Below are 26,239 nucleotides of genomic sequence, written 5' to 3'. Positions count from 1 at the left end.
TCTCATCTAAAGTCCCAAAACTGCCCAAAATGTTCCATGTTGTCAGGGATGGAGACGATTTTTTTACAGGCTTGTGTTTCATTTAAAGTCCCAATTTGCCTTTACCATCTATATTATTGGGATGGGGGGGGGGGTGTTTCCCAGCTGGTTATTTTTTAGTTTGTTCCCAATGGCTTTCACGTAGCCATTCGTTTTTCAATATCAGTCATGGCTGGGAGCAGGTTGGGGGAGGATTGGGCCATCTCCAAGCTCACCTGTTTCCCATCCATCCATTCGCATTCATGTACTCCCATTTTGGAGACACTCAGGAGACACTCAGTTTGAGTAGCGTTAGGTAGTGTTACGACTGCAGGATACACAGGGTGCCTTGGAGTGGCCTGCAGCTTATACATGCGTTTGCAAATGTGTATTAACTAAACCCCTGGTTTTTTTTTTAAACCCCTGTTTTTAACCGATTATGTTAGACAGGTTTATTTGGTTTGTCAGCAGACTGGTGGGTAAGTATAGCAAGCTAAGGGCTGGTTGGTTTCCACACACACACCTTCTTCAATCCCCTTTTTCTCTTCAGTTCAGTGATGTAACCGTTAGCTTGGTTTCCTTTGGTATATTAAACGTTTATTTCTTTGCAAGGATAAAACATGAAACAAGTACAATTTGTACAAAGTGTACAGGAAATGGATATGTTCATAAAATTTTACTGAGGACAGCAGGAGCATTATATTGGTAATCAGATTCTGTGACAGGCAATATTCATCTAGCAAATGTGTGGAAAAAATGTTTTATTTCAGAGTATATTCCTGAGTACAAATCATGACTTTAGTTGAAAGCACAGTCGTAAGATTTGCAAAAAAATGTTATAAAGAAAATCATAGAAGACAAAGGGAAGGGGTGGGGGGCAAACAAGAAATATTTGTGACGGTTATTTACACTTTTCATTGGCTTCCTTTACTAAAAATAATGGTCATTAACGTACATAAAGATTTTTGTGGTGTGAAATGAACCTGTTGTACTTTGACTCCATGCTCAGGGAAAGAAAAAAACTACATGTAATTAAAGGTCCACATCCAAAGAAAATCCAGAAGGGTTTTCATTTGAATTTGTAACAGCTGGTGCCAGGAGCAGACTGGCAACTTTCAGCCCAGGGTAGAAACCAGAGGCCCATGGTGCAGCGACTTGGCCCCCCTCCCACTCTCCCTCTTCCCGGCCTTCTCCTGACCCTCATTCCAGGCTGAAGCCCTGCTCCTGGTACTCTCTTCTCACTGGCTGAATCTGGGTTCCTTACCTGGCCAGCAAGGGGCAGTTGGGGGGAGCTGGGACAGCTTGGTTGGGGCTGGCCGGGGGGAGGAGAGTCACCAGTGGGGCATTAAACCAGCCTCTGCTCAGACACAGTTTACACCATTTCATGCTGGGGGGGTGGGTGGGTTTGGCCTGCGCTCTATGTCCGTGTCTTCAACCCACACTCAGTAGGTCAGAGGTGGGGACTTTTTACTTCTCTTCAGCAGGAATTCTTTAGGCATGTTTGTAGCAGACGCAGTGCAGCCTTTTTACGGGCATCAGAGCGGCCCGGGGGGCAATAACACCCCTGTCCCCTGGCCCAGTCCTCCCCTGGCTGGAGCAGTTGGGTGGAAGATAAAATTCTGGTTGGTACATTTTGCAAAAGAAGTCTCTGAAAAGGCAGTCTGTGAAGCAAGTTATCAGCAGCAATAACTAAAAGATTTGTTTTGGTTACAGTTGGCCTTTAATTAAAGTGTAACTATGGGCAAAATAAGAAATACCATATATGATGCCATTTGCTGTTAGCATTAATACAGCGGTTTTTATTTTTCTGAGCCCCCCTGGAACAAGCTTTCCACCAACTGTTGATTCTGCCAGTAGATCTGTTATTTTTCCACTTTGTGAAATAGGGTGAAAATGCTGTTCAGTCTTGAAGTGGTTGTAAAGGCAGAAGGTTTTTTTTTTTTTCTTAATGCATTTTATGTATTAAGATAAAAAGCATTCTGTGTGCAGCAGCCCTCCTCGGCACCCCAAATACTTAACTGAGGTCCATCTAGATCCAGCGATGTTGCAGGAGTGTCTCGGCTGCCAGCGCCATTCAGTAGCGGAGCCAGAGGGCTAGCTGGTGTGGCAATTGCCACCCCAGACGAAGTCCTTGCCACCCCTGCTGTCACCCCGCTGAAAACATTACACTGTTTGATTTAGGGCTGAAACAACTAATCAACGAAATCGATAATAATTGATAGTGAAAGTCGTTGTCAACGACTGTCATTATCGATTAGTTGCTCCGTCGATTAGTTGCGCTGCGTTCTGGACTTTCCCCGCCTGTCAGCACCGTCTCCTCTGTAAAGCCGCCGGCTGCACACACTGTGTCTCAGAGCTCGGCGCTTACGTGACCGCCCCCTCTCTCCTCCTTTCCTCTCCACCTTCTTGCTGACATCAGTGAGGGAGTGAATCAGATCAAGGGAGGAGAGAGAGGAGAAAAGCAGCAGTCGATCACGTGAGTGCCGAGCTGCCCCTTACAGCGCTATAGCTGTACAGTGTCCATGCAAGAATCAATGCAGCGCGCCAAAAAACAGAATATATACCGGTACTTATCCCGATAAAATAGTTAATATTCCTTATAAAGTGCAATATTATAATAGAAAAATAAGTGATTAAAAACGTCCGTATAGCACATAGCACATATAGTGGGTCTTTCTATGCTACCTATTTTATATCTCTGGCTGACACGGACGTTTTTTTTCACTTATTTTTCTATTATAATATTGCACTTTATAAGGAATATTAACTATTTTATCTGGATAAGCGGTTATTATATTATTTAATTAAAAAAAAAAAAAAAAAAAGTTTTGGTATAAAAGTACTGGGAGCATTATGTGCCCTGCAAGTGTTACTTTCAATGATTTTATTCCCAAACAGTGCCCCATCTCTGGTGTTGCCGGGGGGGTGGGGAACAGTGCCCCATCAGTGGTGTTGACGTGGGGGGGGAGGGAACAGTGCCCCATCACCGGTGTTGACGTGGGGGGGGGGTGAATACCTTGCCACCCCTGTTTTAAATGTCTAGCTCCGCCACTGGCGCTATTGACTCCCACTGCTGTCAGTCAAAGTCAGTCAGCCAATGAGGAGAGAAAGGGGATGGGGCCAGGCCGCGGCTCTGTGTCTGAATGAACAGATGGAGCTGTGGCTCAGATTGGGTGCCCCCATAGCAAGCTGCTTGCTGTGGGGGCACTCATGAAGAGGTAGGGGCCAGGAGCACAGAAGAGGAACCCGAGAAGAGGAGGATCCAGGCTACTCTGTACAAAGCATCTTGCCTATATAATTCTTTCTCTTGGGATCACTCTTCCTGATGCCCTTAATAATGTCAGACTAATGAAATGCTTAGGGTGTAGCCTGGTAGCGCTTTGCAAGAGAGAGGGGTTTTTCCGTGTAGCTGCAGGTATTCGTATATTACCAATCAATGTTAGAGCCATCCACCCAAGCAGCTTTGGAATGGTCTTAAAGTGATTTTGGTAATTGTATTAATTTATTATGTGAGTCCATTTTCTTTCTTTTATCAATAAAAACACCTCAGTGAGCACTGGGTGAGTTTTTGTATCTTTTTGAGCATTGATCTGAGTAATAATTCTACGAAGGATTGTTTGAGCCTTGGGAGAGTCAAGCTGGGTTTATGGAATCCTGTTTATTTAAATAAAGTTGCTATAAGACCTTTGTAATGAGAATCAAATTGATAGGGTGAGCATGTGGCCAAAAGGGGATTGCTGGGGGTATCTGCTATCAAACAATCTGTTCTCACCACGTGAAATTTTGGATCATAATTCCACACGTTTATATGTAGCACTATTTTGAATTTGATCTATTTGGTTTGAGCCGTTTTGATTTGGTTGTTTTTTTTTTGGTATATGAATCAGTGTAGCATATTTCTATACAAAGTTCCCCCACAGTAAGTCTGTTGTTTGTTAACATCCTTTAACAGAAGAAGCTGTCCAGCAAAGGTGGCAGTTAGAGTGTTGAGACAAACCATATAACGCTGACATGGGTGCTTACAGTGGACAGTTTTTATTTACTTTTGTAAATCCTTTATCCCAAAAGGAAGAAACTGTTGCTGTAACCGTTTAAAAAGTGTTAGTTGGATTCTGGCTTTACATTGTTAGTCACTAATGTAAAGTCCATCTAAATGTAGTAGCCCATGTAACAGGACCCTCGCCACTGATCGACAATGCTGCTGTTCAAGGGTAGCTACATTGCTCTTCCATAGAAACAGTAGAGGAGATAATGTTACCACTCTAAAGCTTTGAACACACTACTATTTTTTTTGGGTTGAATGAAAAAAAACTGACAGCTCAGGTCGGAGCCGCTGTACTAATAATCCGATGTTAGTACAGCGATCTCCCCTACTGAACTATTGTGTTCTGTCAGGGGGAAGGCCCCGCTGCCTGAACACTCCAGTCGACGCTCTTTGCCATTGGCTGAGAGCACTGATTGGGTGTCGGCCGGCAGACCTTTCTCAGTCATGAGCCTTTGACAGAAGCCAGCCCTACAGCTGACTTCTGTCAGACCAGCTGCCGTACACACGGGCTGAATGTTGGCCAGTTTCTATTGAACTGGCCTATGCTGGCCGACAGTTGGCCCATGTGTACTAGGCTTTAGAAAGGATGTGTGTTACTGACTGATCATCAAATGAAAATGAAGACATAAACGCCTTAAAAAGAAAACGAATACAGCCACCATATTTAAGGATTGGTAAGCTACAATATATTACGTTAGACCGGCTTCTGTCAGACAGGCTGCTGTACACACTGGCTTAATGTCAGCCGGCCTCTGTTGAGCTGGGGGATACAGGCCGATATTCAGCCCATGTATACCAGCCTTTATGGTTTTATTGTTCAAATTTCGATGATTTGCGAATTAACTTAAGTGGTTTAACCACTTTAAGACCGGAAGATTTGACCCCCTTCCTGACCAGGCCCTATTTTGCGATTCGGCACTGTGTTATTTTAACGGACAACTGCGCGAACGTGCGACGCTGTATCCAAACAAAATTGACGTCCTGTTTTTCCCACAAATAGAGCTTTCTTTTGGTGGTATTTGAGCACCTGTGCGATTTTTAATTTTTGCACTATAAACAAAAAAATAGCGACAATTTAAAAAAAAAACAATATTTTTCACATTCTGCTATATAACATTCCCAAAAAAATAAAATTTAAAAATCAAAATTTTTTAACATTTTAGGCCAATTTGTTTTCTGCTACATATTTTTGGTAAAAAAAATTCGCAATAAGCAAATTTTGATTGGTTTTCGCAAAAGTTATCGCGTTTACTAACTACGGGAAAAATTTATGTCATTTTTATTGTTTTTTTTTATACTAGTAATGGCGGCGATCTGCAATTTTTTTTTGGGACTGCGACATTGCGCCGGATCGGACCCCTAACTGACATTTTTGACACTTTTGGGGGGACCAGTGACATTACTACAGTTACTGTAATAATGACACTGGCAGGGAAGGGGTTAACCCTATGGGTGATCAAAGGGTTAAATGTATGCCTCATGCTTACTGACGTGTGTGGGGGGGTTCTGTGACACAGACAGAGATCGCTGGTTCAGCTATGCTGAATCCTGTGATTTCCTCCTGTCTGTCACTGAGAAGACCCGCCTGCTTTGTTTACATAAGCAGGTGGGTCTTCTCACACTTTCCCCGACGATCGCCGCCTCTCTTCCTCCGGCCCGACTCCCGCTGTGTCTAAACCACTAGGAGTCCAGCGACGTAGGTCTACATCGCTGGACCCAGGGGAGCCGCACTGCCGCAGTATGATTACTGTGAGCAGTCGGCAAGTGGTTAAGTCACACTTTAGTCACACTACTAAAGTCACACTTTAGTAGTGACTTTAGTCACACTTTAAGTAGTCTCACTCTTAGCACTACACCAAATCATTTTATTTTTGTTTGAATTTTTTGAGAATGTATCTAAGTGTTTAGCTGCATAGTATTTTTATAACAACATGCAGTCCATTTTCTGCACACGTTTTCTTGATTGTAAGGCTTAAGCCCCGTACACACGTACCGATCGTCGGCCGACCGATCGGCCGTCTTTTGTCCCTGGGCTGTCGTGTCCGCTGAAAAGTGCAAAAGACTGCACACGAATTTTGTCTGCCGACTGCAGAAGTGATGTCATGTGATGGTTAACTTTCCCTGTGTTTTTTCTTTTCTGAGCATGCCCAGTCTCGCAAATCTGCTGTCTGTCGGCCGAATTCTGTACTGACTGGCGAACAATCGGCCGTTCTGGTGTCGGCATACAAAAATTTTAATGCCTGCACGACAGATTCTGTTCGGCCGAAAGTGCGCTGTCGGAAGCATCATACTAACAAGCCGAAAATCGGCCGACCGGTCGTCGGCCGAATCTTTTCGGCCGACAATCTGCACGTGTGTACGGGCCTTAAGTCTGCTTTGAGAACTTGTTTGATTTCCACTAGTTGCGAAAATTCATAATTATGTGCAAGAAAGTTCATGTTTTCAAAGATGCAAAAAATGATAAAATACTTAATCTGGCATCAAACAGCTAAAAATTGTTATGAGCAAATTATCAGAGTATATTTTATTTCTATTATAAACATCAATTGAAACAATACAATGTGTACTGTATGTAAACGGGTTCATACTGCAGTTAATCAAGGTAAATGCAGTAATCTGCTGGCCGGATTAATACAGTTGATCCCTTGCAGTTGCCATTACAGAGCCCTTGCCAGTGTATTGCATTTTTGTTGTTCAATTTGGATGCAAAACATGCTGCATACCACCATGCACCACCATAACTGATAGCGCAGTTAGCACCACTGTTAGTGTCCTGGTCTTTGTCCTTAACTGAAAACTTCATGTTGTCATGTGTGACCCCTGCAGTTATTGAAGACATGGCATCTCCTGCATCGCCCGTGTAGCTTCCCAGCCTCAGCCGGTAGCCATTAGCTTCATCCTCCACACTGAAAAGGTTGTAGTCAGCATATTTTTCTTCATTGTTATTATCAAGAATAACAAAACGGGCCTGGTACACCCTCTGCTTGGTGATTTGGTGAATGTACTCAATGCCCAGCCAGTAATCCTTCTCAACATTGCCAAAGCCATATTTGTAGGTAGTCCAGGACTCATCCCATGTAATCTCAGAGTTAAAAGAATTACGCTGGATGACAATCCAACCCCCACTGTAGGTTGTCATGTCACAATATACAATCAATGGGTGGGGAAAATCCTGGGGTTGGATTACATACACACCACTTTCCTTGTTTCTTGGGATGCCACTGCAGTCTTTAGGTAACTCTGTAAAAGAAGTTTCTTACATGTAGAAATCAATAACAAACAGAAAATCAGCCTAATAGCATGTACATGGAAAGGATGGTAAATTTTACTTTTTAACAAATAACACAATAAATAAAGCATAAATAACAAAAAAGCAAAGCTAAGTGCAGGGCCTTTGGACATTTGAAAGTGATCGGGCTTCTCCTGGAATGTACAGTAAGGGAAAAAAGTATTTGATCCCCTGCTGATTTTGTACGTTTGCCCACTGACAAAGAAATGATCAGTCTATAATTTTAATGGTAGGTTTATTTTAACAGCGAGAGACAGAATAACAACAAAAAAATCCAGAAAAGCACATTTCAAAAAAAGTTATAAATTGATTTGCATTTTAATGAGTGAAATAAGTATTTGACCCCTTCGCAAAACATGACTTAGTACTTGGTGGTAAAACTATTGATGGCAATCAAAAAAGGTCAGACATTTCTTATAGTTGGTCACCAGGTTTTCCCACATCCCAGGAGGGATTTTCACCCACTCCTCTTTGCAGATCCTCTCCGAGTCATTAAGGTGTCGAGGCTGACGCTTGGTAACTCAAACCCTATTTTCTATAGGATTAAAGTCTTGAGACTGGCTAGACCACTCCAGGACCTTAATGTGCTTCTTCTTGAGCCACTCCTTTATTTTATTGGCCATGTGTTTTAGGTCATTGTCATGCTGGAATACCCATCCACGACCTATTTTTAATGGCCTGGCTGAGGGAAGGAGGTTCTTACCCAAGATTTGATGGTACATGGCCCCGTCCATCGTCCCTTTGATGCGGTGAAGTTTTCCTGTCCCCTTAGCAGAAAAACACCCCCAAAGCATAATGTTTCCCCCTCCATGTTTGACGGTGGGAATGGTGTTCTTGGGGTCATATGCAGCATTCCTCCTTTTTCCAAACATGGCAAGTTGAGTTGATGTCAAAGAGTTTGATTTTGGCCTTTTTTGACCACAACATTTACACCCAGTTCTCCTCTGAATTATATAGATGTCCATTAGAAAACTTTAGACAGGCCTGTAAATGTTCTTTTTTGAACAGGAGAACCTTGCGGGCACTGCAGGATTTCAGTCCTTCGCAGCGTAGTGTGTTACCAATTGTTTTCTTGGTGACTAAGGTCCCAGCTGCCCTGAGGTCATTGACAAGATTTTCCTGTTTAGTTCTGGGCTGATTCTTCACCATTCTCATGATCATTGAAACTCGATGAGGTGAGATCTTGCATGGAGCCCCAGACCGAGGGAGATTGACAGTTATTTTGTTTCTTCCACTTGTGAATATTCGCACCAACTGTTACAATCCTCTCACCAAGCTGCCTGGCGATAGTCTTGTAGCCCATTCCAGCCTTGTGTAGGTCTCCAAACTTGTCCCTGACATCCTTGGATAGCTCTTTGGTCTTGGCCATGGTGGAGACTAGAGATTGGAATCTGATTGATTGGTTGGTTGCTTCAGTGGACATGTGTCTTTTATACAGGTAACAAGCTGACATTAGGAACAATTCCTTTAAGAAAGTGTGCCTAATCTCAGCTCATTACCTGTATAGAAGACACCAGGGAGCCAGAAATCTTGCTGATTGATAGGGATCAAATATTTATTTCACTTATTAAAATACAAATTAATTTATACCTTTTTTAAATGCTTTTTTCTGGATATTTTTTTTTTTTTTTTGTTATTTTGTCCCTCACTGTTCAAAATAAACACATCATTAAAATTATAGACTGATCATTTCTGGTTGACAAATATACAAACGTACAAAATCAGCAGGGGATCCTAAACTTTTTTCCTCACTGTAGAAAACCTGTCTGTTTTTCCTGGGTGCACAGATTTTTCTATACATGTTATAACGTCCCCAGAAATATTAAAGGAATGGCTGAGTGGTTGCTTGTATCAATGCAAACTGCCAAATTCCAAATTCTTTCTGTTTGGTCTAACACACTGTCACATAGCAAGAGATGGAAAACATCCCCATTGGCCATATACACAGCATCCTGATGTATATGATACAAGTATTAAATGATCCCTACCCAGTCAAAAGCAAAAAAGAAAGGATTGGACTAGAGTAATATTGTTTGTCTGGGCAAAATAAAACATTTAGCACATCTGTGTAATATATGCACATTCCCCAGTGTTCTTTCTCTTTACAAAGCTGCAAGTACAGAAAAATCACAGGTTATCCTACCAGAAATCCAGCTAATTCTCACCTGCTGGACTACAGAACAGCCCCCTCTTTTCATCTACATAACAAACGCTGAAGGTGTTCGCGTTCATTAGTCTACCAGGGCGCCCAACTCAGGCAGGCTTGACAGAACTGCTTGGGATTCCAGTGCAGCATAGGTTATATTACCAGTTTACTAAAGAGTGTTCGAATCTCACTGGATTTCTGGCAGTATCAATGAGTATTTTTGGGCATTTGCAGAGTTTTGAAAGAGGTAAAAATACATGAAGAAATATGCATGAATGGAGGTGCATATATTTAGATTTTGCCAAGACATGCCTTTATGCGTTAAAAGCAACCATGTACTAGCTTGTAACTATTTAAAGTGACTGTAAGTGCCGGTTCACACTGAAGCGGCACGACTTCGGGGGCGACCTGTGAAGTCGCGTGCGATGCGACTTTGGCACTACTTGCACGGACTTCATGAAATGAATGTCTATGCAAGTCACTCCAGGTCGCCCCAAAGTAGTACAAAACCCTTTTTCTAAGTCGGAGCGACTTGTGTTAGAACGGTTCCTGTAGCAGTCAATGGACGGCGATGGTGCACGACTTGCCAGGCTGACCAAGTCGCCTGACAAGTCGTACTAGTGTGAATGGAGACTTAGTGCCGGTTCACACTAATACGACTTGTCAGGCGACTTGGTCAGCCTGGCAAGTCGTGCACCGTCGCGGTCATTGAGCAGTACAGGACCGGTTCTAATAGGAGCTACACAAGTCGCTCCGACTTAGAAAAAGGGTCCTGTACTACTTCGGGGCGACCTGGAGGCGACTTGCATTGATATTTATTTTATGAAGTCCGTGCAAGTCGCGCCGAAGTCGCGCTGCACGCGACTTCACAGGTCGCCCCCTAAGTCGGAGCGACCTAGTGTGAACCGGCACTAAAGGTTCAGTTTTGTTTTTTGTTTTTATTTTAATAATCAACATGTTTTACTTACCTGTTCTGTGCAGTGGTTTTGCACAGAGTAGCCCCAATCCTCCTCTTTTTGGGTTCCCTGCTGGTGCTCTTGGCTCATCCCCGCTGCTGAGTGCCACCATAGAAAGCCACTTTCTATGTGGGCACTTGTGTGGGCTTGCTCCTGAGCCACTCTGTCTGAGTCTATTGACACAGACAGTTTAGCGCCTCATAGGATTAGATTTACAGGAGCAGGAGTCGATGGTTCCCACTTCTATCGATCTGCCCTGTAAGGAGGGACAGAGTCTGGAGAGCAGCTGCTCTCATGCATATTGCTGGATCGAGATTGGGCTCATTTAAGTATAAGGGGGGGTCCTTTGCAACAGAAGGTTTTTAACCTTAACCTCCTTAGCGGTATTCCCGAGTGTGGCTCGGGGTGGAATTTTAGTGCCATTAGTGGTAACCCCGAGGCACACTCGGGGTACCGCCAGGGAGCATTGCTGGATCCTGGTAGAGGTTACTTACCTTATCCCCGGGATCCCGCGATGTGTCCCTGCAGCATACGGCAACCGGATCTTCCGCCCGATGCTGTGAGCCCCGGCTTCCGTCTCCTGCGACGTGACGCTCTCAGGGGGTTGTAACCAGCGGCAAATTTGAAAAGTAAAACACACAAACACACTGATATATTGTAATCCTATTGGATTACATTACAAAATAAAATAAATTGACATTAGTTTGCCCCCCAGTGCCCTTTCCTGCAGTTTTACTGTACTTTTTCTATAATTTACCTGGTTAAAGGTGGTGGAGCCATCTCCAAGGACATTCTTTGGTGGATGAAACAGTTAGGCCCCTTCCACATGGGGAAGGCTTCGCTAGGCGTCCGCTTGCTCAGCTGGTAATGACAGGTCTGTCTTTACTCTGCTTATGCAGTGTGGACAGGGGCACAGCCTGTTCTCTACTATGGGTGGTCAGATGTAAATTGACAGTTTGCTTGTTTACATCCGACTGCCATCCGATCGATCTTCTAGATGGAATGGGAACGAATCTCCCATCCATCTGTTTTAAGCAGATCATATTTGATTGGATGTTCAGTAGGCGGGTGTAAACGGACACCCACCGCTCCATAGAGGAGAATAGAGGGTCCGATCAAGTCTGCCTGAAAAACTGACAGGTATACCCGATCGGTCTGCTCATGTCAAAGGGCCCTTACACAGAAAGACTGTGGATTTGCAACATTGTATTTATTATCTGAAGCACATACTGCATCTGAACTTTGGCACTGGTTGTGTATGTGGGTATAATAATATATTATTTGAAAATTGGATTTTTAAGTTATGGGGGACCTTATGTGTATACCATGTGAGGATACTAACAATATGGGCTTTTGAGTTACAAATAATTTAGATCATGTGAATTAAAACGTTAAAAGACAAGGGGGCAGAGAGAACATAACCCTTCAGTGGAGTGCTGGGGCAGGTTCCACAGATGTGCTCACTAGGATGTATGGGCTACCATTATACAGTTCTCAGACACGGTGCAGGGCTTGCCTATGGGCCAGATACGGAAACCTCAGAGAAGCGAGGCCTTGCAATATGTAAAGAGAAATGTACTCCTGAACAGATCTACTCGTCAAAGAAGTGACTGGACCCTGTATATAGTTGGAACCAGTGGGATGAACTCATGATGATTTATCCCTGTAAAGTTGCAATTTTTGCATCTGGGCCGGGAACTGGCTAAAAAACCCAGTCCTTGGGTAGCCTGCCCTGTACATATGAACTTAACCTAGAAAATGTACAAGCTCTGTCCTAATTCTATCCATTTATGGATGGAGCTGCCAAATATTTAGAGGTTATTTTCCAAAAAAATATATTTTGACCTTTTTGTGCAAGGCTAATGTACTGTCACATACTTTTGTTATCATCGTTATCCTCATCTCTTGGTTTTCTTCGAGCATGTCTTGTTGAAGCTGTGCTCACTAAAGCCAAAATCAGAAGGTAATTTAAGATATCTAAAAGGACATAAAACAGGTTGCATTATTAACCATGCAAGAAATATTTTACATCACAACTTGGTAAAGAAATCTACACCACATCTACGTTGACAATGCCCAAGATACATCTCTGTACTCCTCAGCTCACCCCCTCGATCTCCTCATGTATCACAAATTTACTTAGAGTCCATTCACACTTGTGCGATTTGTCATGCTACTTTTGACCTCAAAGTCGCAATAAAAATTGCACACCATTCTTTTCAATGGCACCCAATCAAATCGCTGCGACTTAAAGTTGCAGCGACTTTGAAGGTGCCTGCACTACTTTGGTGTGACTTTTTATGCAACTTTGATCCATACAATGCAACGTCATATCAAAATCACACCAGAGATGGAGATGCGCTAATGTGAAAGGAGCCTTAACAATACATCAGTATGGATGTCACACCACTTCCTCAAACTCAATAGCACAAATATTGATCCCTTTGCAGATGCCAGGATGCTGGGTGTAATCCTAGATTCTGACCTGTCCTTCAGGCCCCACATCCAATCACTGGCTTTGTCTTATCACCTTAAATACTCAAATAAAAATGATCATAATGGTAAAATAAATTTCAAGCCAATTCACCCAATAGGTGCAGTCCTCACAGCTGAATTGACAAATAGAAAAAAGTGTGGACCTTGGCAAACTTTCCCCTGTCTTAGAGACTCTACCTGTTTAAAGGCATTTGTTTGTACTTGCTGCTAAGCTACATGTGCGTGTATGTATACTGTCTTTTGTGCCACCGCTACTCCCTGTATAACTGCATAAGCCTGTGAACATACAGCTGTCTGCATCCTGCCATACTGCATGTGCATTTACTGTGCCACTGCTACTCCCTTCTAAAGGCCTGTACACACGATAAGAAAATCGGAAGTAAAATTTAGTCCGATGAATGATCTGCCGATTTTCGAATCATTAGTATAGTGCTTTCGACAGCCGATTACGAATTTTCGTAGGACAAAAGCTGAATGTTACATAGTTACATAGTTTGTGAGGTTGAAAAAAGACATCAGTCCATCCAGTTCAAGCTATGATGTGTGTGTGTGTGTTTGCTGTTAACCATGCAGCTACTGCTAATTCCCATGAAGTTAATGCTTGTGCACTTGTACCAGAACATAGACAAGTTTAGGCTTATACCTAGCGTGCACTGACACATAGGAAACAATTCTGTGTGCCAGCACTGGCGCCAAGCTGCCAATTTAAAGGAGACCCCGGTGCATGCTAATCCCGGGATGTTCTTCAGTTTTCCTGTGACCCGTGTTCCTACTTGCTGATTGATCTTCCGTTGCTGACTCAGGCTGGTTCCTGACCCTGCTCTATGGATTCTTGATACCGACCTTGGCTTGCCTTTGACTATTCTCTGCCTGATTCCCTGGTACTGACCTTGGCCTGCTTCAGGACTTTGCCCTGCCTAATTCCCAGGTACTCTCCTTGGCCTGCTCCCAGACTTTGCACTGCCTGATTCCCTGGTACTGACCTCGGCTTGCTACTGGATCTGCCATCACATTCAGGGGTGCTTGGACCAGTGCCGAAAAGGAAGCCCCTCATAAACTCCGCCTCCAATCAAGAAACGTGACAAGGGCCCTCTTATTTCTTTTGTATTGAACTGTGTTATACTGCCCTCCTTTATAATGTAAAGCGCTGTGCAAACTGTTGGTGCTATAAAAATCCTAAAAAAACACTGTGCTTGGGTAAACTACATAGGCATGCTGCCAGCACAAAATTTGTGATACCAAATTTCCACTAAAATACACTTCCACTCATGCTATAAGATTCTTGTATGATAATAATATTATTAATAATAATAATAATAATAATAATAATATCCAATCTTATTAAAGTTTAGCTAAACTTTCAGTTTAAATAAACTAAATACAAACCAGGTGCATTAAAACAATACGTGTTCAAAGTCTTATAGTTTTTTTTTTTTTTAGAGGGCATCCACCACCGAAGTGGGAAAAACCTGTGAACACAAGTGAACACAGGTTCATCCTATTTACTAACATTCACTTTGAAAACTTTCCTAACTTTCTGAAATGATATAGGGACAACTTTTAGACATTCTACACGTCCCTGCTACAGCCCCTATTTCACGGACCACAAAGATCCAATATACAGAAAATGATTGGCTAAACCACACAAGTGCTTTTTTATCTCTATGTTTCCTTTATATTGGCTTTTCAAAATAATAAGTGCAGTAATGTATAGGTTAGATAAAAAAGTTTAGTGCAGCATAACACTTTTGATAGTAAAATAGTAAACTTTGTACAGAGATGTACACATCAGACCAAAAAGAGGAACATTTAAGGATGAACGTAGGACAGTTGGATATGGTGTCAAAGAAGTAACAGACCCTCCAAATCAGGGAAAGTTGAAAGCCATGCACTCTTACACTCTCTTTTGCCTTCTCGTTCTCTCTGGCTTATAATGTCAAAAGTCACTCAAACAAACCAACGTTTCTTAGACATATCTAATACCTACTGTATACAACACATTCTCACCACAATGCTATATATATATATATATATATATATATATATATATATATATATATACACACACATACACAATATAGGCATTATCCATAAGACAAGTTTACACAGGGCATTTATTTTGCAGAGAAAATGCAGAAAAAAGAATTAGAATGTCGTGCTTGCTACTGATATAGCAACTTCAATATTGCAGAAACAGAAAGAGCAAAAAATAGACTTAAATAAATGGCCAATGTGAGTAACTAGAGCTCTTAGCAAATTTCAACTTACCCATCTTGCTTTTCTCATACTCTGATCTTAATTATTTGTCTTGCTTTTCTTGTTCTGTTTCCTGATTTGCCTTGCTTTCCTTGGACTCAAACTTTATTGTGAATAACCTTTCATTTCATTCCGTCCCAGTATTCTTCCAACCGCTTATCAGTTAGAAAGCAATAAGGTATGCAATATCTTTTTGTGTTTTCAAAATATTGCAAAATATATCATTTATCTTATCAGCAGGTAAACTCAAGACATGGACTAATGAACCTTTAATAACTCTTTTGTTGGTTGGAAAGGATAATTAAGAGTCAGGCTCGGTTCACACTATTGCGATGCGGGAAGGCTGCGAATTCGCAGCCTGTTCCCGCATCGCACACGCACCCCCGGCAGTTCACACTGCCATATGCGATCCACTGGGGGTGTCAATGTAATCTTAACGACACCCCCAGTTTGATCGCATATCGCAGTGCGATCGTGCAGTTCGCACAGGACCGCTGTGCGATCCGATCCTGATGCGGCAGCAAAAATGCCTCCTGTGCGTCTTTGCTGCGGGTGCGGTGCGAATTTAGCCATACAAACTGTATGGCTAAACTCGCACCGCACAGCTGATCGCATGTCATGTCGGAGCAGTGCGCTCCGACATGACATGCGAACCCGGCACACGCAGTAGTGTGAACCGGGGCTCAACAAGTTGTTTTGTCTGAGAAGGCACAGAAAGCAGGGACATAAAGGGACAGGAGCACATCTTTACCCATTTCTCAACAAACATCTGATATTAGTGTTCCTTAACCCCTGACTGTATCTTTGTGTATACACATAGCGGGACATACACTGTACTCTTCCACTCCGCATCTGAACGTAAACATACGTACAGTATGGCAATGCTTTCTGTTCCTTTAAGTCATACCCAGGGGTGTGCAGAGTGTGCCGCCTATCCACTCATTCCAGGGTGTCCCTCATTCTTAAGTTACAGAGTTGGGAGGTATGCAGTGGTTAAACATAAAATACTCTCATGGGTAAAGAATAAACAGTCTTCACAGGTAAAGAACCTTTAAGCTGACCTGGTATCATGTGAACATAAGCTCCTGGCAATAGGGTAGAGGTAGCAGTAAGTTCCATACTTCAGACAAAGATCCAGCTATCCTTCACCTCCTTAGGCACCTCTAGCCAAAGTTCCTCCATGCTGTTCCTTTCCTAGGCACAGCTCTACTCTCCCTGGGAAAACCATATCCAGCAGGGCAGTGTGAGCTTAGGTTGTTAGAGTTTCTATGAATGAACAATTATATTTTATCATTTTTAATTCCAAGACAGGATTTAATTATCAGAGAGGCCCGTGAAATGTCTCCTAGATAATGATAAAAATACCTTGGAAGGATTGATGGTCAAAACAAGAGACTCTGTTAAGATCCAATATCTGAAAACAATGGAGAAATTTGTCAAGTAAGTAGACTTGTAAGTAGAATAATCTCAGGTATATTAAAGGGGTTTCAGACAATTGGACATGATTTTCTATTTACTACCAGCACAATGAAGGTTAAACGAAATTGCTGGTCAATGTGTGCAGAACCTGTAGATCTTACAAGGGTTACTGTTGGGAAAATAGATTTTTTAATGTTCTGTTAGCTCGTGAAAACAAACCTGAATTATGCCTGTTCACAGCTGACAAAGAGTCAGCACTCCCTAATTCAAGAATAGTGTCCGAGAATGATAAAATATCATATTGCCACAAAAGGATTTATTAAGCTTAATACAGTTATGTTTGTTTGTAATCACTACTGTTAAAAATATATGTGTGTGTTACATTGTAGCCATACCCAAATAGTATTTTTACGAGAGGAATTTTTGTTGTGGAACTTTTAAGGTGTAAATTGAAAAAAATGATGGAGAAAAAGTCATTTCTATAAAATCAATTTACAATTTTATTCATCACAGAAATGATCAACAAACATTAAAAATCATATAAAAAGAGAATTCTTTAACTATATAGTGCCTACTCGATATGTTTCGCCATCTCACGATAGCTTCTTCAGGAGACTGACGGGCAACTTTTTATAAGTTAATTATTCTCTGAAAGAGTAGAGCTTATGCCTGGTCTGGAATGTGCCAAGATTCCAAGATTGGCCAAGATTCCAAGATTGGCACATTCCAAACCAGGCATAAGCTCTACTCTTTCAGAGAATAATTAACTTATAAAAATTTGCCCGTCAGTCTCCTGAAGAAGCTATCGTGAGATGGCGAAACATGTCGAGCAGGCACTATATAGTTATAGAATTCTCTTTTTATATGATTTTTAATGTTTGTTGATCATTTCTGTGATGAATAAAATTGTAAATTGATTTTATAGAAATGACTTTTTCTCCATCATTTTTTCAATTTGCACCTTAAAAGTCCCACAACAAAAATTCCTCTCATAAAATTATATTAAGGGATGTGGTGCGTATATAATTCTATCTCCAGCTAACTTTTTCAAAAAAAATACCCAAATAGTAGTTGTCAGGAAAGGAATCAGCATTCAGCAACAATAGAATGCTGGATGCAGAGCAGGTGTGTCACCACGCCCATCTCCCCAGCCCTGGCCCTATATAAGACACTCACTGGCTGTGCTTCAGTGCTGGTTTATCATCAGCTCCTGTACCTGTGACCTGTTCGATTGCCTGTTGTTCCTGTTTATCCCGGCTAGCTCCTTTGACTTACCTGCATCTCTCCTTCGTTTGACCTCGGCTTGCCTGACCACCCCTTACTCTAAAAGACACCTCTGCTGGATCTCCTGTGTACCGACCTTGGCTTGGATCCCACGGACTCTCTCTCTTGTGCGGCCCTCTGTACCTTCATCTCCTCGGACTGATTATCTGTGTATGACCCTCGGCCTGGCATTAACCTTTGTCTCTTTTCTCTGAGCATCTATAGATCTCCTGGAAGCGGTCCTGAATCACCATCCATCCATCCGGGATCCATCCGCATCCAGTGCTCCTTGGGACGTGTCATCTCCTGTTTCACCACCAGGGGTGATCCGCACCGAGCTGCAAGGGAAGCCCTCTCAGCACTTCGGCCTCCACCAAGGTAACTGACAGCATAAACCAGCCATGTCAGAGGCCGACAGAGGTGCTTCCCCGCTCGAGGCTCTGTGCCAACAGGTTTCAGCCCTGACCCAGGCCGTACAAAGACTACAAGATGGTTACTTCCAGCTGGAAGGTCGGGTACTTAACCTAGCCGGCTCCTCCTCCCCGACGGACCCTACTCAGCCTGCCACTAGCTCGCTACCGGCTCCGTCCCAACCGGATCAAACTAGCTCCGCCCATTCAGTTTCAGCTCCGCCACCAGAGCCACGGGTGCCCACGCCAGAACGCTTCCGTGGGGAGCGAAGGAAGTTCAGGGCCTTCAAGAATGCCTGTTTGTTATATCTGGCTCTCCAGCCCAGGACCTTCTCCTCTGAATCCGTTAAAGTAGGGTTTATAATTTCCCTATTGGCTGACGAACCTCAGACTTGGGCACACAACCTCCTGGAACAGAAGAGCCCGATCCTAAATTCCGTAAGCTCCTTCTTTGAGGCTATGGCCCAATTATATGAAGATCCCCAGCGCACGGTCACCGCAGAGTCTGCCTTACATGCCCTACAACAGAACAAACGCCCGGCCGAGGACTACACTGTAGATTTCCGTAGGTGGGCAGCCGACACGGACTGGAATGAGGCAGCGTTGAAGTATCAGTACCGACATGGCCTCTCTGAAGCTCTAAAGGACGAGCTTGCTCGAGTAGAGACACCAGCATCCCTGGAAGATTTAATCTCCCTTGCCATCCAGATGGACAGGCGTCTCCGGGAAAGACGCTCAGAACGCCTCCAGGGGGCTCGAGCTACTTGGGTCATGCCTAAGGTTCCATTTGCTGCCTCTCCTCTTCCTGGACCAGCTGTCAATGCCTCTGCAGATTGTGAACCCATGCAGATTGGGCTAATTCGTTCCTCCCTAACCCCCGAAGAGCGACAACGTCGCCGCCAGGCGAACCTCTGCCTATACTGTGGAGCTCCTGGCCATTTTCTCCGCAACTGTCCTGTGAGGCCTAGTAAGTGCTATTCACGGTCTGTTCTGAACTGTCAGGTCTCTGAGCCGTCCCCTGCTCACCTTACCCTTCCTGTCTCCCTACAGGTAGCCGAAGAGAGGATCCAGCTGACGGCAATTATTGACTCCGGAGCTTGTAGTTGTTTCCTGGACTGCACTCTAGCTAAGAAACTAGGAGTCCCCCTGCAAGTTAAGGAGCAACGGCTTCAAGTCTTTCTGGCCGACGGGTCCTTGCCTAGCTCCGGACCCGTGACCAAAGAGACCTATCCGGTTCTTACTATCACAACCCCGGGCCATCAAGAGTTCATCCGCTTCGATGTCTTGTCCTCTCCCTTATTCCCGGTAATCCTAGGCCTACCTTGGCTCCAGGCTCACAATCCCCAAATTGATTGGGTAAAGAAGAAGATCTCCTTCTCATCCAAATACTGCCAGGATCACTGCTTCCCTCCTGGACCCAATGCCCCTGCCGCTTGTCTAGCCGTCCAGCCGGGCCCAGACCCCCTTGAAGACCTTCCTGAAGCTTATCGGGACTTTAGGGATGTATTTGACAAGAAAAAGGCTGATGTTTTACCCCCTCACAGGCCCTACGACTGCCCTATTGAACTTCTCCCAGGGGCAGAGATCCCTTTCGGAAGAATATTTCCCCTGTCTGAGAAGGAATTGGAAACTCTTCGAACCTATGTCAATGAAAACTTGGAAAAGGGGTTCATCAGGCCCTCATCCTCTCCAGCGGGTGCTGGAATCTTCTTTGTTGAGAAGAAAGATGGCACATTAAGACCCTGCGTTGATTACCGGGAGCTCAACAAGGTGACCATCAAGAACCGCTATCCTCTCCCTTTGATTCCAGAGTTGTTTCAGCGCTTCCGAACTGCCCGGGTCTTTACTAAATTAGACCTCCGAGGGGCATACAACCTTATCCGCATCCGAGAGGGGGACGAGTGGAAAACAGCATTCAGGACCCGGTTTGGCCACTTTGAATATATGGTCATGCCCTTCGGGCTGTGTAACGCCCCGGCCACTTTTCAACATTTGGTGAATGACATTTTTCGAGAGTTTCTGGACAACTTCCTAATTGTGTACCTAGATGACATCCTGGTCTTTTCTTCCACTCTTGAACTCCACTGGATCCACGTTAAGAAAGTACTAGCCACCCTGAGGAAACATGGGCTCTATGTGAAACTGGAGAAGTGTGAATTTGAGAGAGAGTCCATCCAGTTCCTAGGACTCATTATCTCAACAGGGGGTGTATCTATGGATCCGCAGAAGGTGAAAGCAATTCTGGAGTGGCCAGCCCCCACAGACAAAAAAGGAGTTCAGCGATTTGTGGGTTTCGCTAACTTTTACAGAAGGTTTGTGAAGGGGTTTTCAACAATTATTACACCCATCACCCAACTTACGCGCCAGCAGATCCGCTTCCGCTGGTCACCGGAGGCTCAGTCAGCCTTCGATGAGTTAAAGAACCTGTTCGTGACCGCACCTATTCTCCAACATCCGGACCCAGCTTTACCCTACATCCTCGAAGTGGATGCCTCGGAAGTAGCCACAGGGGCTATCCTGTCCCAGCGACAAGGCCCAAAGGCCTTACTACATCCGGTAGCGTTCTTCTCTCGAAAAATGTCACCCCCAGAGAGGAATTACGATGTGGGGGACCGGGAACTCCTGGCCATTAAATGTGCCTTAGAAGAATGGAGGTACCTGCTGGAAGGTGCAATGCACCCTATTATGATATTCACGGATCACAAAAATCTAGAATATCTCAGGGCCGCTAGACGCCTAAGACCTCGGCAAGCCCGGTGGGCTTTATTTTTCTCACGCTTCAATTTCCATATCACCTACAGGCCAGGGTCGAAGAATGGAAAAGCGGATGCCCTGTCCCGGATGTTTCCAGACTCTCCCAGCACAACGGAGCCCAATACCATCTTGTCAGCTCAAAACTTTTTCCTGATCCACGCTGACCTACAAACCTCAATTCAACAAGCCTCTACCCAATGTACAGGACTTGAAGCCGAGTCTCTAAAGAAACGGAATGGACTCCTCTGGTACTAGGAAAAAATTTTTGTTCCCGCACAAGTGAGATTGATGGTCCTCAAAACCTTTCATGACCACAAACTTGCCGGACATTTTGGGGTGAGAAAAACCTACGAACTTATTCAACGCCGCTTTTGGTGGCCTCAACTGCACCAGGACTGCAGAATGTATGTGAATTCCTGCATTACGTGCCAACGGAGCAAAGGGGCAAAAGTCAAGTCATGGGGCCTGTTGAGGCCATTACCGATTCCTGAGCAGCCCTGGAAAGGTTTATCTATGGACTTTATAGTTGAGCTACCACCCTCAGAAGGGTTTACCACCATCCTAGTAGTCGTAGATCGACTTTCAAAAATGGCTCATTTCCTGCCCATGGTGGGCACTCCTTCTGCCTTGGAAACAGCCAACGCATTCATCAAAGAGGTGGTCAGGTTACATGGACTTCCGAATAATATAGTATCAGACCGAGGCGTTCAATTTACCTCTAGATTTTGGAAGGAGCTCTGCAAGGCCTTGGCGGTTGGAGTGTCCCTGTCCTCTGCCTACCATCCACAAAGCAACGGGCAGACGGAAAGAACAAATCAAACTCTAGAACAGTACCTCCGATGCTTTTGCACCAGCTCTCAGGACAACTGGGTCTCCCTGCTCCCATGCGCAGAATTCGCTTACAATAATTCTGTACACTCCGCAACCAACCAAACCCCGTTTTGGGCTAATTATGGCTTCCACCCTTCTTTCTTGCCCAACTTGGACCAGGAAATCACGGTTCCCGCAGTCCTGGATCGTCTGGCTGCCATTAAAGCTAATTTTCAGTTACTACAGGACAATATTCAGAAAGCCCAACAGGATTATAAGAAATTCTTTGACCTCAAACGGAAGGTGAACCCTGCACACAAGGTGGGAGATAAGGTCTGGCTCTCGTCAACTAATTTAAAACTTTCTTGCCCATCCAAGAAGTTGGGGCCAAGATTCATTGGTCCTTTCGAGGTCAAGAGAGTGGTGAACCCTGTGGCCTTTGAATTAGTCTTGCCCGGTTCTTTCAAAATTCACCCGGTGTTTCATGCCTCGCTACTGAAGCCCGCAATACCGAGCCCATACCCGGGGAGAGAAGAGGTACCACCTCCTCCAGTTGCAGTGGAAGGGGAGCCTGAATTTGAGATTGAGACTATCTTAGATTGCCGACGGAGAGGCAATCACACTCAATACTTAATTAAATGGAAAGGATACCCCCCGGAGGACAATTCCTGGGAACCATTGGATAATATCCATGCTCCTAAGCTTCTGAGAGAATTTCATAGCAAATTTCCGGAAAAACATGGTCAGAGGGCATCCAGAGGCTGCCCCTCGGGGGGGGGGGCACTGTCAGGAAAGGAATCAGCATTCAGCAACAATAGAATGCTGGATGCAGAGCAGGTGTGTCACCACGCCCATCTCCCCAGCCCTGGCCCTATATAAGACACTCACTGGCTGTGCTTCAGTGCTGGTTTATCATCAGCTCCTGTACCTGTGACCTGTTCGATTGCCTGTTGTTCCTGTTTATCCCGGCTAGCTCCTTTGACTTACCTGCATCTCTCCTTCGTTTGACCTCGGCTTGCCTGACCACCCCTTACTCTAAAAAACACCTCTGCTGGATCTCCTGTGTACCGACCTTGGCTTGGATCCCACGGACTCTCTCTCTTGTGCGGCCCTCTGTACCTTCATCTCCTCGGACTGATTATCTGTGTATGACCCTCGGCCTGGCATTAACCTTTGTCTCTTTTCTCTGAGCATCTATAGATCTCCTGGAAGCGGTCCTGAATCACCATCCATCCATCCGGGATCCATCCGCATCCAGTGCTCCTTGGGACGTGTCATCTCCTGTTTCACCACCAGGGGTGATCCGCACCGAGCTGCAAGGGAAGCCCTCTCAGCACTTCGGCCTCCACCAAGGTAACTGACAGTAGTTTAAGTATGCAAATTATCATTTTTTCTCTATGTATAAATTTAAATAGCCACTCCTGGCTACACATGAATGTTTTTATACCAGATCTGTATTCTACAGCACAGCTTAAAGTTAATGTAAACCCATATTTTTTTTATTTATAACAAACATTCCATACTTATATTACTTACATACAGAGCAGCCCCAATACAGAGCAGCCCCAATCCTCATTCTCTCTGCTCCCCTGCTGGCTGCTGAGAGGGCTCCCCTTGCGGCTAAGTGTGGTACACCCCTAAAGGTGGAACAGTTGGTTTAGCGCCCAAAGAAGCACAGGTTGCCAACAGGGTACTGAAGAGCTGGGCCCATGATCACCAGATAAATGCTGGAAATGGCAGGATACACAGCAAGACGGATGTCTCTCAAGGAACTCCAGATGTACTCAGCAAACTGTGCACACAGGAGACAGTAGTAGAAGCCAGGCTGAGGGTCAAACACAGATGATCAGTCAGGGGGCAGAGGCAGGTAGCAGAAACAGGAACTTGGCCAAAGTCACAACGGGAAGGCAGGCAGGCAGGTAGCAGTAGCAGAGTCCATGATGTAGCCGAGGTCATACATAGCAAGGCAAGCAGGTAAGTAATAGCAAAGTCTGTAAGGCAAGCCGGAGTCATACACAGATGATCAAAGAGGAGCAAGGCTTGGTGGAACAAGCCAAGGGTCAACGCTAGGAGACGAGATCAGACAGGTCTGGAACAAGCCTGGTCACTAAGGAAATCCAAGGAATATACACAGAGGCTCAGGAACACAGGAAGGCTGACGACAATCAAGCAATTTGGGGAAATCAGCAGCAGTCTTATATAGGCCAGCAAGTGGCCACATCTGTCACGTTATGCGTGCGCCTTTTCGCACCCGTGTTCGCTGATTCGCGCCTTCGCGCACCTGCATGCGCCAATTTAACATTTTTCCGCGCATGCACATGGGAGTGCACCAGATACACCAATCCCTAGTATTGGCAGTATTGCCAGTTCTTCCACAGCCATTTCCCTGACAGCTCTGTAAGCACATGTTAATTAGCAAAGCAGTTAGCGATTAAAACTAAAATACACAAAAAATAGAATGCTGCCCTTGCTACCAAGATGTTTAGAAGTTCACTTGAAAAAAATACGATTGCCTGACAATTTTGAGTATATGTTTTTGTAGTGCTACCTCCAAAGGAGCTGCTAATTTGTTTCGTGATTTCTCTGCACACCTGAAGATGACACACCTCGCTAATCCAGAACTTACCGACATACCTTGATGTATTTCAAAGAATTTATTAGGCAAGCATAGCCTAAAAGAAGAGAGGATTGGCAAGTGTACATAAACAAACAATCAGTAAGACAAAACCATTTTTCTGAGAGATTTTGGTTTCTACCTGTAATTTTCAGACTAAATAATTAACAGAACTGAACTTCACTTACCTAGCAGGAATATATTATAGCTAACAGTGTCTATGCTATTGCTATAACAGTCCCTATTGTGTCACACTGACCAGTGAATGATGAAAAAATAAACATTGGCTGGCAAAGTTGGGGACCTTGAAGAAAGCACAACAGTTCCTAGCAGACAACAGATTAACATGTACAATATTAAACCCAGGACATCCTCTTCTGGGTCTCTGGATTCAGTAAAATCTCCTAATTCAGTAAAAGTCAAGTTCAAGTCAGACAATTATAGAAGTTATTGTGAATTCAGTCTTTCAATCCTGCTGAGATAGTCCCTCTTTTCCTTCCTTACAACTAGTGGGGGAAAAGTTCCCAGTCTCTGAGGCAAGGTCCTGTCTCTTTGCTTCACTGAGGTCTCATCTGATTGTCCATACTCTTTATTTTCATGCCTCATAGCTTTTCTAACGGTTTTCTCTTTTCCTCTCAGCAGCCTGCAGATACACACTCCCCTTGCTTTGTTGCATCAGCCAATCACTGTCCTCCAGGATCAATCCAGACCCAGCCAAGGTGGCTGCTTCCTACACTTAAGACACTACATAGATTAGCATTGCAAAGTGTTCTACTTAAAAATGTCTGCTGCACTTCTGCAATAATGAATATTCAGTTTAACCTTGTTCACACTGCAGAAGGATTATACAGCAGCAACAAAGGAAGAGATTATACAGCAGTTATAATATGAGAAAGGGGGCTAATATAAGCCCCCCTTTCTTATGGGATGGTGGAAGGGTGAGAGTAAGGTAGTTAGCATTAGTGAGGCCATTTTAATATGGGTTATACTGGTAAGCCATGTCAGGGGTTAGTGAACTTTTGACCCTGAGGCTTGTTTTCCTGGCTTTCCTGCTCAGGTTTTCCCGCCTCAGGTGTAGCTGGGCAAAACTAGTTGCAGTAACTAGGCAGTTTTTAGTTAGAGTAGTGGTTCCAGCGAATGAGCCCCTATCCACGCCCACACTCTCCCTCCTATGGGAGGAAGGTTACCTCAGAAGGGGGGCTATTTAATGGTCCGCCCGAGCCCTCACAGCTCAATCTCTTCAAAAATCCTCACCTGCTTTTCTTCTTCTTCTTGCGTGTGGTGGTCTTCGGGAGCATCTGGGCAGTTATGAGTCTCCTTAGGCAGCTTATCGAGAGGGCAGGAGAGGAGGGAGGCGATGCCTGGATCCGTAGGTGCCTTGAGTTGCCGCGGGACCCGGGTTCCGGAGGTTCGGCTGCATCTACATCAGCAGCGGCGGCGGCGGAGGAAGTGATGCCGTCACCCGGGAGGTCAGAGGCTTCTGTCATAGGTCACGCTGCCGCGTCATGTCCGCCGGGAGACTCGTTCGGTCACCGGACCTCTGACGTCGGCCGTGACTCCGGAAGAGGAAGAAGTTCCGGGGCGGTCGGCCCCACGAAGAGGCGGATAACACCGAGGAGAAGATTTTCCCCTTCAGCTGGACGGCGCTCCGCGGTCGGAAGATTCGGAAGAGCGGAGGAGGATGGACCGGACGAGGATGCGGGCGTCAGGAATCGGAGCTCGTCGGCGGGCTTCATGCCGCCCCCCTTGTCGGCATCGGGACC

General features: G+C 44.6%; 1 protein-coding gene across 1 annotated transcript; it reads right to left on the bottom strand.

Moving 5' to 3' along the window:
- Positions 1 to 6,656: 6,656 nt before the first annotated feature.
- Positions 6,657 to 15,222, bottom strand: LOC309546641 (fibrinogen-like protein 1-like protein; the record flags this gene model as incomplete). The annotated part of the gene is made up of 3 exons (XM_082246371.1): positions 6,657 to 7,303; positions 12,333 to 12,431; positions 15,219 to 15,222. 3 exons carry the CDS (start codon positions 15,220 to 15,222, stop codon positions 6,657 to 6,659), a joined length of 750 nt encoding a protein of 249 aa, XP_082102497.1.
- Between the last annotated feature and the right edge of the window lie 11,017 nt (positions 15,223 to 26,239).

The sequence above is a fragment of the Pelophylax lessonae genome, assembly GCF_965119305.1.
Source record: "Pelophylax lessonae genome assembly, chromosome: 2".
In the NCBI taxonomy this organism is placed as follows: Eukaryota; Metazoa; Chordata; class Amphibia; order Anura; family Ranidae; genus Pelophylax; species Pelophylax lessonae.
Note: the sequence above shows the minus strand (reverse complement) of the source record. Positions and strands in the feature narration are given on the sequence as shown.